A 15,795-nucleotide genomic window follows, 5' to 3' on the forward strand; every position below is an offset into this window, starting at 1 on the left:
TCTCCTCATAGGGCTTGTTCTCCAGACCTTTGATCATTTTAGTTGCCCTTCTCTGGACGCTTTCCAGCTTGTCAACATCTCCCTTCAACTGCGGTGCCCAGAACTGGACGCAGTATTCCAGGTGTGGTCTGACCAAGGCAGAATAGAGGAGGGCATGACTTCCCTGGATCTAGACACTATTCCCCTATTGATGCAGGCCAGAATCCCATTGGCTTTCTTAGCAGCCGCATCACATTGTTGGCTCATGTTTAACTTGTTGTCCACAAGGACTCCAAGATCTTTTTCACATGTACTGCTGTCTAGCCAGGCGTCCCCCATTCTGTATCTATGCATTCCATTTTTTCTGTCGAAGTGAAGTATCTTGCATTTGTCCCTGTTGAACTTCATTTTGTTAGTTTCGGCCCATCTCTCTAGTCTGTCAAGATCGTTTTGAATTCTGCTCCTGTCTTCTGGAGTGTTGGCTATCCCTCCCAGTTTGGTGTCATCTGCAAACTTGATGATCGTACCTTCTAACCCTTCGTCTAAGTCGTTAATAAAGATGTTAAACAGAACCAGGCCCAGGACAGAACCCTGCGGCACTCCACTCATGACTTCTTTCCAAGATGAAGACGACGCATTGGTGAGCACCCTTTGGGTTCATTTGCTTAGCCAATTACAGATCCACCTAACCGTAGTTTTGTCTAGCCCACATTTTACTAGTTTGTTTGCCAGTAGGTTGTGAGGGACTTTGTCGAAGACCTTACTGAAATCTAGGTAGGCTACATCCACAGCATTCCCTGTATCGACCCAACTCGTAACTCTGCCGAAAAAAGAGTTCTGAGAAACCTGCAAACAGGACTTTAGAAGGGGCTGAGGTACCTGCGCCATCCTTGCCGACAGAAGTGAAAGTGTCACTGAAGAGTGTCTGGACGTTGTTGAGGAGGAACTCAACCACCAGAGACTGAACCCGGACTTCCTGGAAGGCATCCGCTCCACACTGAGCAACAGACTCCAGAGTCACTGATCTATCATAAAAGGCAGAAGAGGTGTTATTGGACAGCTAGGCACAAGAAGATCTAGATGGGAACGTCTCAGGGCATCATGCTGTGGCCTACGGAGGGTCCAAAGTAATCCCAAGGAAGCATATTTAACTCAGGAGGAAAATCAGACCCATTGAGAAAACGACAACGACAAGATCCTTCAAGTAATGGAGTTTGGCAGATATACTGTGGAAAAGTGACTGCATCAGGCACAAGGGAAAGGGAAGCAGAGTGGAGAATAAGTGCAACATTTCACGTAATAAAATTGGGAGAGATATAGCCAAGCAACATTAAAAAGTGGCTAAGCTGCCAAAGGTTATTAATGAGGAAGAACACACAAGGTATGAAAGGTGCCGCAGTTGGCTATAGCGAAAGGTCAGATCCCACTCTGTCTTCCCCCTGCTGCATTGTACTTTTGTACTTTGCAAACAGTTTACAGCAACTGAATTTAAGCTGGGGACAAAGAAGGAAAGTGCGGAGCGGAGAGGCAAATGGTGACATCTTAAAAGCAGTTGAAAAGCTGGGATGACAGAAGGTTAATCAGGACTGTCTCCGGCGAATTGGGATGTGAAAGTAAAAACTTAAGAGGCGTATCGACAGACTGCTGCTAGCAGAACTTTTTGCAGACTGAAATATTTACAGCAAAACAATCCACAAAAAGGTTAGTGTCAGAGAGTGATAGGGAAGAACCAGAGGAGTCAAAAAATGTTCAAAAGCTGTGGGTTCGAATCCCCAGAAGATTATTATGCCCATTGTTGGAAGGAGTCGGTGATGATGGATACCACAAGGAAAATATTAAGGCAACATGGAGATGATTACAAGAGCAGTGCAAAAAGGAACTGGAGGGAAGGCAAAGCCGAGCATTTGCACATTAAAGGGGAGGCACAAGGGAAGTGCCGGTGCCATCTCACCGCAGCAGGTTGGGTGCCCAAACGATGGCTAAATTGCGAATATGCATGCTGGTGTTTTGACTGTGCATAGCCATGCGTGCCAGGTGCCGCAGGAGGAACTCCAGAGTCCTGTAGAGATAGAGCAGAAGCAGCTACAGCTAAAGGGACTGCTTCTACCATCTGCCCTCCCTGACGCCCTTGCAACCCAGCCTATGCCCCAAACTCCCTCCCACTCCCAGATGCCTCTGCCCAGGCTCCCGACCCAGTTGGGAGGACTGTGAATCCACAGCTTTAGACAATGCCTACCTATAATGTGGCGGAGGCAGCTGCTGAATGACATCATGGACTCGCACCAAGCGCTCCTCGTTCCCTGAAACGGACACAGCCTCCTGCAGGGAAGGGAAAAGGAAAAGCTGGAGGAGGGGAAGACAGCATGGCACCCCTCCGGTGGAACGGGATCATCTCAATATATTTACATATTCATTATTTATTTGCATGTTTAAAATACTTTCATGCCCTTCTCAAAAAGGAATTTCAGCAAAATTTCAGGAATGAGAGGCAGCCATTAAAAGCATGGAAATTAAAGTAGAATACTGTATAAACTCGAGTATAAGCTGATCTAAATATAAACCGAGGCAGCTAATTTTACCACAAAAAACCTGAGTTTGACTGCAGTATAAGCTGAGATACTAATAAAATTACATTAATTGAGACATCAGTAGTTTAAATGTTTTTGAATCTTTACATCAAACTGTAATTTAAGATACAGTAGAGTCTCACTTATCCAACATAAATTGGCCAGCAGAATGTTGGATAAGCGAATATGTTGGATAATAAAGAGTCATTAAGGAAAAGCCTATTAAACATCAAATTAGGTTATGATTTTACAAATGAAGCACCAAAACATCATGTTAGACAACAAATTTGACAGAAAAAGTAGTTCAATACGCAGTAATGCTCTGTAGTAATTACTGTATTTATGAATTTAGCACCAAAATATCACGATATATTGAAAACATTGACTACATTAATGCGTTGGATAATCCAGAACGTTGGATAAGCGAGTGTTGGATAAGTGAGACTCTACTGTATGACTGTTCAGCTCTGATTAAATCATTATTTTCATCTTCTTCAATGTAAATGTGCTTATTTATCCTTTTAATAATCATAGAGTGAAATAATAAATGTAATAATAATAATAAATTCAGTAAAATAATAAATGTAATAATAAATAGAGTAAAATAATAAATGTATTAATAATAATAAAAATAGAGTAAAATAAATGTAAAAGTAACAATAATGACAGAGTAAAAAATAAATGTAATAATAATAATTAATAGAGAAAAATAATAAATGTAACAATACCAATAATAATAGAGAAAAATAATAAATATACCATATATACTTGAGTATAAGCCGACCTGAATATAAGCTCACCAGGACCCTCACCTGAGTATAAGCAGAGGTGGGTTTTTTTCAGTTCCAAAAAAGGCCTGAAAAACTAGGCTTATACTCGAGTATATACAGTAATAACAAACACTGAAAATGCCAGGATAAATAACTAGATCCACATCTAATTATACATCTAGAATGTTTACAGTCTTTGTCGTGTCTCTTCAAATCTATTATTATTATTATTATTATTATTATTATTATTATTTCTTACCCACCTCTCCTCACGGCTCAAGGCGGGTTGCAAAGTTGCTAAAACACATACTCAAAATGCTGGCACAGGATTTGCTTGGCAAGATTTGTTCAGAGGGCATTTGTCTTTGCCTTTTCTGAGGCTGAGCGAGTGTGACCAGCAAAATATCACCCAGTGGATTTCTATGGCTGAGTGACGATTCAAACTCTGGTCTTTCAAAATCCTAGCCCAACACTGAAACTTCTAACCACCCAGCCATCACAGCCTGCTGGCTCAGCTTCTAAAACAGGCTTGCTGAAATTGACTGGATATAAGGATACATCTACATTGTAGAATTATAGCACTTTGAACACCACTTTGGCTGCCACAGCGCAAGATGGCAGAATTATTTGAATGGCATCACTATGAGCTGTCCCTTTTCACATCATGAGGACCTTGGTCTTATAACATTACAATAGGTCATTACTAGGTCTCATGTTTTGACTCTAGGGCAGCTGTGACCTGGCAACACTAACTATTGGCACTCTAGGCTTTCCATCACCACCACCCCACCTCTGGGCAGAAAAGGGGAAAATACCCTAAATCAGCCTCTCTAGCAGAGTTCAGAATACAAAATAGTGGGATGCAGTACCCTGTAACCTCTTCACAAAGTCTCAAACTACCATGCAATTCCATGCAAAACTAGAACCACTTTGTTGTCGCCTTATCGCAGGGGTCCCCAAACTACGGCCCGGGGGCCAGATGCGGCCCTCCAAGGTCATTTACCTGGCCCCCGCCCTCAGTTTTATAATATAATATATTGTATATACATATAATATTGATAATAATATTATAATGTAATACAATATAACACTAATAATAATAATACCATACAATAGTCTTAATTATATATTACTAATAATATAACAGTATAGTGGTATAGTTCAATATAGCAATATATAATGCTAATAGTGTGTTATGCTAATAATATAACATATTGTATGTACATATAATTTGTAAGCCACTCTGAGTCCCCTTTGGGGTGAGAAGGGTGGGATACAAATGTAGTACAGTAGAGTCTCACTTATCCAACATAAACGGGCTGGCGGAATGTTGGATAAGCGGATATGTTGGATAATAAGGAGAGATTAAGGAGAAGCCTATTAAACATCAAATTAGGTTATGATTTTACAAATTAAGCACCAAAACATCATGTTATACAACAAATTTGACAGAAAAAGTAGTTCAATACGCAGTAATGTTAAGTAGTAATTACTGTATTTACGAATTTAGCACCAAAATATTATGATGTTTTGAAAACATTGACCACAAAAATGCGTTAATGGATAATCCAGAACGTTGGATAAGTGAGTGTTGGATAAGTGAGACTCTACTGTAAATCAATATAGTAAATAAATAAATAAATTGTAGACTTAGGCTAGCCCAAAGTCTGAAATGACTTGAAGGCACACAACAACAATCCTAATTAACTTGACTATCTCATTGGCCAGAAGCAGGCCCACACTTCCCATTGAAATCCTGATAAATGTATGTTGGTTAAAATTGTTTTTATTTTTAAGTATTGTATAGCTCTTTCATTGCTATTTCATTGTTCTTGTTGTTGTTTTTGCACTACAAATAAGACATGTGTAGTGTACATCGGAATTTGCTTGTATTTTTTTTTTCAAATGATAATTTGGCCCCTCAACAGTTTGAAGGATTGTGGACTGGCCCTCTGCATAAAAAGTTTGGGGAACCCTGCCTTATCGCATTAAGCCTTGGTGGAATGGAGGAGAGCAGTGTCTTTTTTTTTTTTTTACACTGAACCATGTTATGAAACAATACTTATCTGAAAAGCAAGTTTAAAAAATACTATGGTTTAATCTTTTTCCTCTTGTTCATCAAGCATCCAAATAAAAACACATAACTTCGGAAAGAAGCAGGGAAGTGGTGCGAATCACAGCAGAATCTTAAAACAGGGGGCTATGGAGTCAAAATTAGAAATTACAGGAAAGACGGGATGTAATTAATCCATCACGCCTTTCCTCTGACTTCCTGCCAAGCCAAGGAACAGGCATCGCAACAGGCAGCAGCCGAGTAAACCTGAAGCACCAATACTCCCTCCTTGCGCTCATCTTCAGCTATTGCCTCCTGCCTGGGCAATGCAGCTGAGCCAAGAGCCACCAGTTAGTATGCAAGGAGGAAGCCTGGGGTAGAGCAGAAAGGCATGCAGATAAATGGCTGGAAAGAACATCAACAGGGCTCTGGAGGAGTGGCACAAAGGGACAGAAAGAGAGAGCAATAGTATCATGGGATTTTTTTTATCATGTCAGAAGCGATTTGAGAACATACTGCAAGTTGCTTCTGGTATGAGAGAATATGCTGTCTACAGAGACGTTGCCCAGGGGATGCCTGGATGTGTTACCATCTTGTTAGGAGGCTTCTGTCATGTCCCCGCAAGCTAAGGCTGACAGACAGGAGCTCACCCCGTTCCGCAGATTCGAACCACCAACCTTCAGGTCAGCAATCCAACCTTCAGGTCAGAAGTTCAGCCAGCACAAGTGTTTAACCCACTGCACCACCGCGGCTCCTAGTATCATGTGATTTAGTAAAGGTAAAGGTTTCCCCTGACGTTAGGTCCAGTCGTGAACGACTCTGGGGGTTGCTGCTCATCTCCATTTCTAAGCCAAAGAGCCGGCGTTGTCCATAGACATCTCCAGGTCATGTGGCCATCATGACTGCATGGAGCGCCATTACCTTCCCGCCGGAGTGGTACCTATTGATCTACTCATATTGGCATGTTTTCGAACTGCTAGGTTGGCAGGAGCTGGGGCTAACAGTGGGCGCTCATTCTGCTCCCGGGATTTGAACCTGGCACCGCAAGTTCAGCAGCTCAGCGCTTTAACACACTGTGCCACCAGGGGCCCCCATCATGTGATTCACACATGTGAATTTTAAAAAGACTTTAAAAGAAATGGAAAGGGAGGAGAAAAAAATAGAAACTGAGTAACTGGAGTTAACCAAGCCTAAAATAGCACAGCACAAAGAATAAGTAGTACAAAAGAATAAGGAAGTAGGAGACAGCGCTGCTCCGATTATCTTGCAGCCTGCGATGTTGGCGAACAATGTAGCTGAGCTCCACTGTTCCACCTCCTTACTCCTCTTTTGTTCTGCAACTCCTATTTTCATTACTCAGCTCAGGAACATGTGCACATAAAAGATACAAGGCTGGAATATGTACCCGCAGACCAGGTTCAACATACGCCATTGACTGTTTTGTCACTAGAATATGTGAAAAAGTACACTTGGACTACAGGACAGGTAATGGACTGGGCAAAGATAAAGATGAATTATTATCAGCTAAACGCCATTGGTTATTTATTTATTTCTGTGGCCGCATATCTGTTTGAGAGCTAGGGGTATATCTGTATTGTAGAATTAATGAAGTTTGACACCACTTTAACTTTCATAGCTCAGTACCATGGAATCGTGGGAGTTGTAGCTTTACAGAATACTTAGCCAAAGAGCACTGCCACCCCAACAAAATATAAGCCCCATGATTCCATAACATTGAGGCATGGCAGGTAACGTAGTGTCAAACTACATTAATTCTAGAGTGTAGATGCACCCTATGTTGCTCAAAAGTAGATTAATGAAAATGCACAGTCAGCCTGCTCTGAGATTCTGAACAACTGTGGCGATGCCAAATAGCAATGCAAGCAGGGACTGGGTTGCTGTGAGTTTTCCGGGCTGTATGGCCAAGTTTCAGAGGCATTCTCTCCTGACGTTTCACCCACATCTATGGCAGGCATCCTCAGAGGTTGTGAGATCACTGGACCATTTTTTCCATAATTAATGAAAGCAACGTACATTGATCAGAAAACAAGCACTGGTAAGAAAATGTTTTCACCCACAAATCTTCACCATATTATTATTATTATTATTATTATTATTATTATTATTATTATTATTATTATTATTATTTTATTTTATACCCCACCCCATCTCCCCGAAGGGACTCGGGCGGCTTACATGGGGCCAAGGATCGGGGATTCTGGGACCTGAAGTCCAAAATACCTGGAAGAGCAGAGTTTCGGAAACACAGGAACAGAATGGGTTTCAAGCAGACCTCTCCAACTTTTGGCCTCCACGCGTTTGGGCCTCCGGTTCCCAGAAGCCCTGATTGCGAGTTTGTTCAATGGCAGGGAATTCTGGGATCTGAAGTCCAAAACACTTGGAGGACCAAAGGCTGGATACTACTAAACTAACGGATTAAACTGCTGAAATGCAACAGTTCAAAACAGTGATTCCCAGATGTTAGTACTGCAAGTGTTTTGGTCTTCAATTGGGCAAGGATCGGGGATTCCGGGACCTGAAGCCCAAAATACCTGGAAGAGCAGAGTTTAAGAAACACTGGAACAGAATGGTTTCAAGGAGACCTCTCCAACCTGTGGCCTCCAGGCATTTGGGACTCTGACTCCCAGAATCCCCTATTGCCAATGGCAGGGAATTCTGGGACCTGAAGTCCAATATACCTGGAAGAGCAGGAAAAGAATGGTTTCAAGCAGACCTTCTCCATGGTTGAAACAACTGAACTATTCTAGTGGGTTGCTCAAAGCAGGAGTCATTTTAAAGGCTAGTTGTGGAAGAAGTATTGGACTCAGAGCTGTGAAATCCAGGTTCAAATCCTCCTAAAGTTGGGAGATCTTGGGTCAGTTACTCTTTCTCAGCCTCACTTCCTGCACAGGCCCGTTGAAATGAGGGATAAGTGAGCCATGAACACTACCTTGAGTTTATGAAAGAAAGGTAGGATACAAATGGAACTCATTAAATAACGGGGAAACTGTTGTATGACTTACAGCAAACTTGTTGTAGAGCTGGTATGTCAGCAGTGGATTTGGCAACTCTCGGAAGTACAGCTTGCAGAGCGAACTGACTGAGTGGATGTCCTGCAAGTAGACATCTTTGGAGAGCTCGGGCACCCTCTCGCAGTCAAACTCGTGCCTGAAGACAGAGACCAGGGGAGTGGCAGGAGGAAAGAATTAGAGGAAAAAGCAAAAACTATCCAGAACTAGCCAAATTATCATACTACTGGCCTAACTATGGTTGAAGCAATTCAACAGCCACCCATGTTTTATCCCAATGCATACCGAAGGTAAAAGATGGAAATTATGTAGGGAAGTAAACATCTCCATTAGCATCCAGAGACTACTTAATGTGCTGAGACACTGGAATTACACCTTAGGGTATCTTATAAAAAATGCTGTAGACCAGTGGTTCCTAACCTTTTTTTTGGCCAAGCCCCAGCTAAGCATCTCTAAAATCCTGATCCCCGCCCCCCCCCCCCCACTCCCATAACATATAATTCTTATTACAGTAGAGTCTCACTTATCCAAGCTAAACAGGCCGGCAGAAGCTTGGATAAGCAAATATCTTGGATAATAGGGAGGGATTAAGGAAAAGCCTATTAAACATCAAATTAGGTTATGATTTTACAAATTAAGCACCAAAACATCATGTTATACAAAAAAAATGACAGAAAAAGTAGTTCAATACTCAGTAATGTTATGTTGTAATTACTGTATTTACGAATTTACCACCAAAATATCATGATATATTGAAACATTGACTACAAAAATGGCTTGGATAATCCAGAAGCTTGGATAAGCGAGACTCTACTGTATTTATAAAGTGAACTCTATTCATGAGGAGGAAGCCTAAGAGGCCATGGACTTGGCCTAACAAGCTTCCAAAGAACATGGCATCCATGAAAGAGAAAATATAATAAAATTTAATAACTCATTCTCAAATGCCACCCCCCCCCCCAAAAAAAAAGTCTAATTGCCAATCTGTAGGGTGTGTGCCACACGCTGGGAACTAGGGCTTTAGACTTCAAGAACTATAAAATGATTCCCATTTTCTGTGGGATGAGAGATTTCCTTTAATAAAAAAATGGATCCCCCACATCTCCTTTATTTGTGGATAAAACTGGTCACCAGCCCCAACTTTCATAGCAAGTCAACAGTCCCAACTGGTCACCATCTCCAACTTTCATAGCAGGTCAAGAGTCCCAACTGGTCACCAGCCCCAACTTTCATAGCAGATCAACAGTCCCAACTGGTCACCATCTCCAACTTTCATAGCAGGTCAAGAGTCCCAACTGGTCACCAGCCCCAACTTTCATAGCAGGTCAACAGTCCCAACTGGTCACCATCCCCAACTTTCATAGCAGATCAACAGTCCCAACTGGTCACCAGCCCCAACTTTCATAGCAGGTCAACAGTCCCAACTGGTCACCATCCCCAACTTTCATAGCAGGTCAACAGTCCCAACTGGTCACCAGCCCCAACTTTCATAGCAGGTCAACAGTCCCAACTGGTCACCAGCTCCAACTTTCATAGCAGGTCAAGAGTCCCAACTGGTCACCAGCCCCAACTTTCATAGCAGGTCAAGAGTCCCAACCGGTCACCAGCCCCAACTTTCATAGCAGATCAACAGTCCCAACTGGTCACTAGCCCCAACTTTCATAGCAGGTCAAGAGTCCCAACTGGTCACCAGCCCCAACCTTCATAGCAGATCAACAGTCCCAACTGGTCACCAGCTCCAACTTTCATAGCAGGTCAAGAGTCCCAACTGGTCACCAGCCCCAGCTTTCATGGCAGGACACCTACATCTCTGAACTAGGACCTATCATGCAATGCGTGTTGATTTGACCAGGCCTTACCGTAGCCGTTGGATGTTGGAGGAGACCCCTGAGAGACGGTAGATGCCATCCACAATGCCATGCTTCTCGATGAAATCAGAGCATGTGCGTAGTACCTGTGGTACTGGAGCAACAATAAAAATTTCTTATGTATTATATATTATCAAGACAGAAGAAGGCACCTTCCCTAGAGAAGGGCCAATAGACTGTAAGATCCAGAAGCATAAGATCATAATGAGTATACAAACACGGCACATCTGAAGTCTAGGATCCGGATAGGCAGTCAATGTCTTGTCTGCCTCTGGTGCACTGTGCTGTCAATGCCTTCATGCTCTTTGCATGATGACCCATCAACTGAGATTTTCCTCCAGTGCCTTCCCCAGGCACCCTTTCCTTTAAAACTTTGATAGGCTGCTACTGGACAGAAAGAGGACATTTTCTTGAGTGATACTATAGACCCTGGAAATTTTTATCATTACAGATGACTCAGTAACAGAATACGGAAAGGAGACAGGCACATGGAGAACTCCAAAGAAGTCTGGTTTCTTTTTATTTCATACGTAAACACAAAACAACCTTTGCATCATCCTTCAAAACACCATTCAAAATTCTGGAAAGACATATCAATAGATCATATTTGAAAAAAATTAAGTAAAGGTAAAGGTTTTCCCTTGATGTTAAGTCTAATCATGTCTGACTCTGAGGTTGGTGCTCATCTCCATTTCTAAGCCCAAGAGCTGGCGTTGTCTGTAGACGCCTCCAAGGCCATGTGGTTGGCATGGCTACATGGAGCACCGTTATCTTCTCTATGGAGTGGTACCTACTGATCTAGTCAAATTTGCATGTTTTAGAAGCTGGGGCTAATAGCGGGAGCTCACCCCAGTCCCCAGATTTAAACTGCCAACCTTTTGGTCAGCAAGTTCAGCAGCTCCGCAGTTTAATCTGCTGCGCCACTGGGGACTCCGTATGTTAGGAACCAACAAATAAAATTTATTTCTATTTATTTATTTATTTATTTTATTTCAATTGTTTATACCCCGCCCTTCTCACCCGAGGAGACTCAGGGCGGATTACAAGTGGCAATTGATGCCGTTACACTGATATACAATGAACTAAAACGTTAAAACAGTTAAAACAGTCATAAAATACAATATACAAAGTTTAAAACAATGCAAAGTGCTTATGCCATTCATCCACCAGACCTTATACAAGAGCCGTAAAACAGGATAATTATGCTATGTACATATGAATGGTAATAGTTTCTGATTTTCATCTTTGTTTTCCTCTCTTACTGGCACATAGTGGAGCATGAATCAATTTTTGTTTTTGTCATTTGTGGGTTTTCTAATTTGTTGGTTAGCTTTCTGGTTTTGTGTGTAGAATAAAATTAATACAAATTAGTGGGAAAAATCAGAGCTTGAAAAACGCTTTTAAAAAAAAACATAAACACATGCTGCAACCAGGTATATATGAGCAAAAGTAGGAAGCTGTTCTGAGAGGCATCTCCTACCACTGCTCAGTTATCCATTGCTTCAGTATGTCATCATATTAACTCTTCTTTTAAAAAATCCCTTCCCAATCCCCATTCCATCAGAGCAAATAAGAGACAATGTTGTTCACGACAAACAGAATCACAGAGTTGGAAAAGACCACCAAGGTCAGCCTTTTAAAAATCTTTGTAGTTTCTCATAGGAAAGGCTCCTTTCACATGTTCCCTCTCTTCACTCCTGCTCTGTACTTCTCTTTTATATACTCCTCAATGATTTTTCCCCAGTGTTGCCACTGCCAGGCAAATTAATCTAAATGTATCACTAGTTATTTGGATTACAATAGTTGTTTTGAATACCCAAGTCTTCCTAGTTTCAAAAACAACAACAACAAATTCAAGTAACAAATAAGCAAAGGGAAACAATAGCATGGCTGGGACAGCTTAGATCTCTGAATAATAATAATAATAATAATAATAATAATAATAATAATAATAATAATGATATATTATATATTCAGGACGTCAAGATTGAACTTCAAAGACTGACAGAAACCAGTGCAGGTGGTCCCGGTGGTGATGGGCACACTGGGTGCCGTGCCAAAAGATCTCAGCCGGCATTTGGAAACAATAGACATGGACAAAATTACGATCTGCCAACTGCAAAAGGCCACCCTGCTGTGATCTGCACGCATCATCCGAAAATACATCACATAGTCCTAGACACTTGGGAAGTGTTCGACTTGTGATTTTGTGATATGAAATCCAGCATATCTATCTTGTTTGCTGTGTCATAATAATAATAATAATAATAATTATATATATATATATATATATATATATATATATATATATCCATCACACAGTCCTAGACACTTGGGAAGTGTTCGACTTGTGATTTTGTGATATGAAATTCAGCATATCTATCTTGTTTGCTGTGTCATAATAAAATAATAACGATAATAATAATAATAATAATAATAGCAGCATATAGATCTCGTTTGCTGTGTCATACTATGTCTTTGTGTCAACAACACCACCACCAACAACAACAACAACAATAATAGTTTCTAAATGTAGACTGCATGGAAAAATGTTCCAGGGCTTTGTTAAATAAGTCTACGGATTGCATACCTGCTTTCTCCCAAACTTAGAGAGCATCACCGAGTTTGCTTAATAGTCTTGAATATCTTTTGGGGTTTTATTCTGCTTTCTGTGAGCGCCACGCATTCAGAACTTTCTGAACCATATTTGCTCTCTGCCTGTATGTTTTAATTCCCCACATACTGATATCCTATGACCCATTTAAGTGAAATTTGGCAGTTCTTCTTCCTTAAACAAGCAACTGAAAACTGACTAGAAAACAGAATACGAATTCAATAGAAGGAGTCAAAATTATGAGTATAAGAAATGCACTCAGATCTCTACCATTTCCTTCCTTCCTCACTGTCTTCCTTCCTCCCGCCCTTCTTTATTTCCAAGATAATCTGGCTGCTGCTACAATAAAACCAAAGCTTGTCTGGCTAGGAGATTCTGTGAATTATAGTCCCAAAAACATAACTTCCTGGAAAAAATGAAATCAAGCGAAATAAGCTCAAAGATGTTAATACTAAATTCATTCAGTTTCATGTGTTTTGTAATGAATAATGGCATAAACAAATGGGACCCTTCTTTTTTTGTGTTCATTCATTATGAAACACATGTTCCCTTCCTCGGAGGTTGCCTGGAGCCCTGTCTGAACTTTGGCTGAGCTGCCTGACTGCTAACAACCTTGACTCACTGACAGCAGATTTTCCAGCTATTTAAGACGAGTCTGCCTCCTACCGGAAACCAGTTGAAGCAGAAATGGGGACAGTAAATCTATGAGATTACAACTCCAAGGATCCACTAATAAAACAGGCCAAACAAAAAAAAATATTGGCGTATGGTTGAAGCCTTTCATGGCCATAATCACTGGGTTGCTGTGAGTTTTCCAGGCTGTATGGCCATGTTCCAGAAGCATTCTCTCCTAACATTTCGCCCACATCTATGGCAGACATCCTCAGAGGTTGTGAGGTCAAAATACTAGTGCCATTTAAGGAATCTGCAGGTCAAATATACTCAGAAAGAGAGCTAACATTCAAGGCACCAAAATGTGTGTTGGCCAGTGTAATCACAGGCTAGATGGATTCTAGGAGTTAACATCCAAAGCAGTAATTTTCCCAACCTCTTGGGTAGTCAGTGATTAGAAAGCTAAACTAGTAATAAAGAGACCAGAAAACTGGACTAAGACTAAGGAGATTCATGTTCAGAACCTCATTGAGTAGACCTAACCTTCCAAACCTAACAACCTAACTTTCCAAACACATCATGTTGGCGACACACTTTTTAGACATGCATCATTTCACGATCTCGCAATTCAGTTTCACTAGCAAACCGGAAGTAAAACCAACCCCTTATAAGTGATACAAACACATATCTAAATTGTAATAACAAAATGTATGGAGATACATTGTTAGCTGAAACTCACCCCATGGATTAGTATCTGATTCTGGTTTTAACTTTACATGAGTGTGTTGTGTTAATAGTAATTATGCTGATATTTTATTATGTTTGTTGTATGTTTTGTGTTGGTAACTGAATGTTTTACCTATGTTGGAAACCGCCCTGAGTCCCTTTGGGGAGATAGAGTGGTATATAAATAAAGTTGTTGTTGTTGTTGTTGTTGTTGTTGTTGTTATTACTATATATCTCATGAAAATGTTTCATTTACTTATATACCGTATATACTCGAGTATAAGCAGACCTGAATATAAGCCGAGGCACCTAATTTTATCACAAAACTGGGAAAACCTATTGACTCGAGTATAAGACATGGGTGGGAAATGCAGCAGCTACTGGCAAACTTCAAAAATAAAAATAAATATAGATACTAATAAAAGTACATTATTTGAGACATCAATGGGTTAAATGTTTACATAAAATTGTAATTTATGATGGTGATAATAATAATAAGACTTTAATAAGATAAGACTGTCTAAGTCTGATTACCTATATACTTGAGTATAAGCAACCCGAACATAAGCCAGCCAGGATCCTCACTCGAGTATAAGCCGAGGGGAGCTTTTTCAGCCCTAAAAAAGGGCTGAAAAACTAGGCTTATACTCGAGTATATGCAGTATTTAAAATATGTGATTTGTAAGATAATACCATACATTTCCAAGATTTTTGTCTTTCTTGTTACATTCACGTGATACACCTACACACTGCAGCCAACACACTTAATGTATCATGACACAAAGTTTGCAAAGCTCTGACCTAAGCATTCAATCTATGACCACAGGATTTTATGACAGCGAAAAAGAGGAAATTTATTTAACACAAGGGTAAAGGATGAACTGCAATATTTAAGGAAAAAAAGCCCAGTAAGTAGAGGTGACTATATTAGGGAGAATCAATGTGTTTAAACTTACCATCACTCCCTGCATTCTTCAGATGTTCACCCAAATCGCAGCCAAAGACCCTCTCCCGGAGGATACCACGCTGCTTCAGACGCTGCTTGCTTGGCCGAGACTTCATAAAAGTACGAAGGAAGCCAATGAGCTTGCCATGTTTCTTGGACACTGGAAACAAAGCATAGACGAGGATCTGAGCTGGACTTGAGCAAAACACTGAAGCTGACACACTAACATTTAGCAACACAAAGCTTAGAAAGGTCTGCACTTTTATGACTGTAGAGCCTGCTCACATCAAATGAATCAAAATCTTCTGTGAAGGAATTGTGCTAGTCTCACAGTCAAATGTATTTCAATCCCAATCCAGAATTGAAGTGGGGGAAGGAATTTATGATTGCTATTTACGTAATACACATGCAGGCATGCACATGAAAATATGCACTGCATCTCATGGGAAAGTTAAGGTTTTGACTACATCTCCCAGAATACACCAACTAGCCTAGCCATACCCATGCTGGCTGAGGGCATCCTGGAAGCTAGGTTCAGAGTATACTGTGATCCTCATGTGAGTATGGTCCCTTTGTAGCCAATCGAACACAGAAAGAGAGGGGAATGAATCCTTGTCTCTCTTGTCTGTGC

General features: G+C 40.8%; 1 protein-coding gene across 5 annotated transcripts in view; it reads right to left on the reverse strand.

The window, feature by feature from the left end:
• Window positions 1–15,795, reverse strand: part of arhgap33 (Rho GTPase activating protein 33) — a 55,905-nt gene that overhangs the window by 15,858 nt on the left and 24,252 nt on the right. For 4 of the 5 annotated variants that reach the window (XM_003224946.4, XM_062962593.1, XM_062962594.1 and 1 more), the window contains 6 exons: window positions 15,175–15,324; window positions 10,258–10,360; window positions 8,393–8,537; window positions 2,216–2,298; window positions 1,931–2,038; window positions 859–1,004 (listed from right to left, as the gene is read on the reverse strand). In XM_003224946.4, the coding sequence (XP_003224994.1) occupies window positions 859–1,004; window positions 1,931–2,038; window positions 2,216–2,298; window positions 8,393–8,537; window positions 10,258–10,360; window positions 15,175–15,324 (735 nt within the window). The remainder of the gene's footprint in view (window positions 1–858; window positions 1,005–1,930; window positions 2,039–2,215; window positions 2,299–8,392; window positions 8,538–10,257; window positions 10,361–15,174; window positions 15,325–15,795) is intronic. The other variant, XM_062962596.1, reaches the window with a different exon arrangement.

The sequence above is a fragment of the Anolis carolinensis genome, unplaced genomic scaffold (genome assembly GCF_035594765.1).
Source record: "Anolis carolinensis isolate JA03-04 unplaced genomic scaffold, rAnoCar3.1.pri scaffold_10, whole genome shotgun sequence".
Lineage (NCBI taxonomy): Eukaryota > Metazoa > Chordata > Lepidosauria > Squamata > Dactyloidae > Anolis > Anolis carolinensis.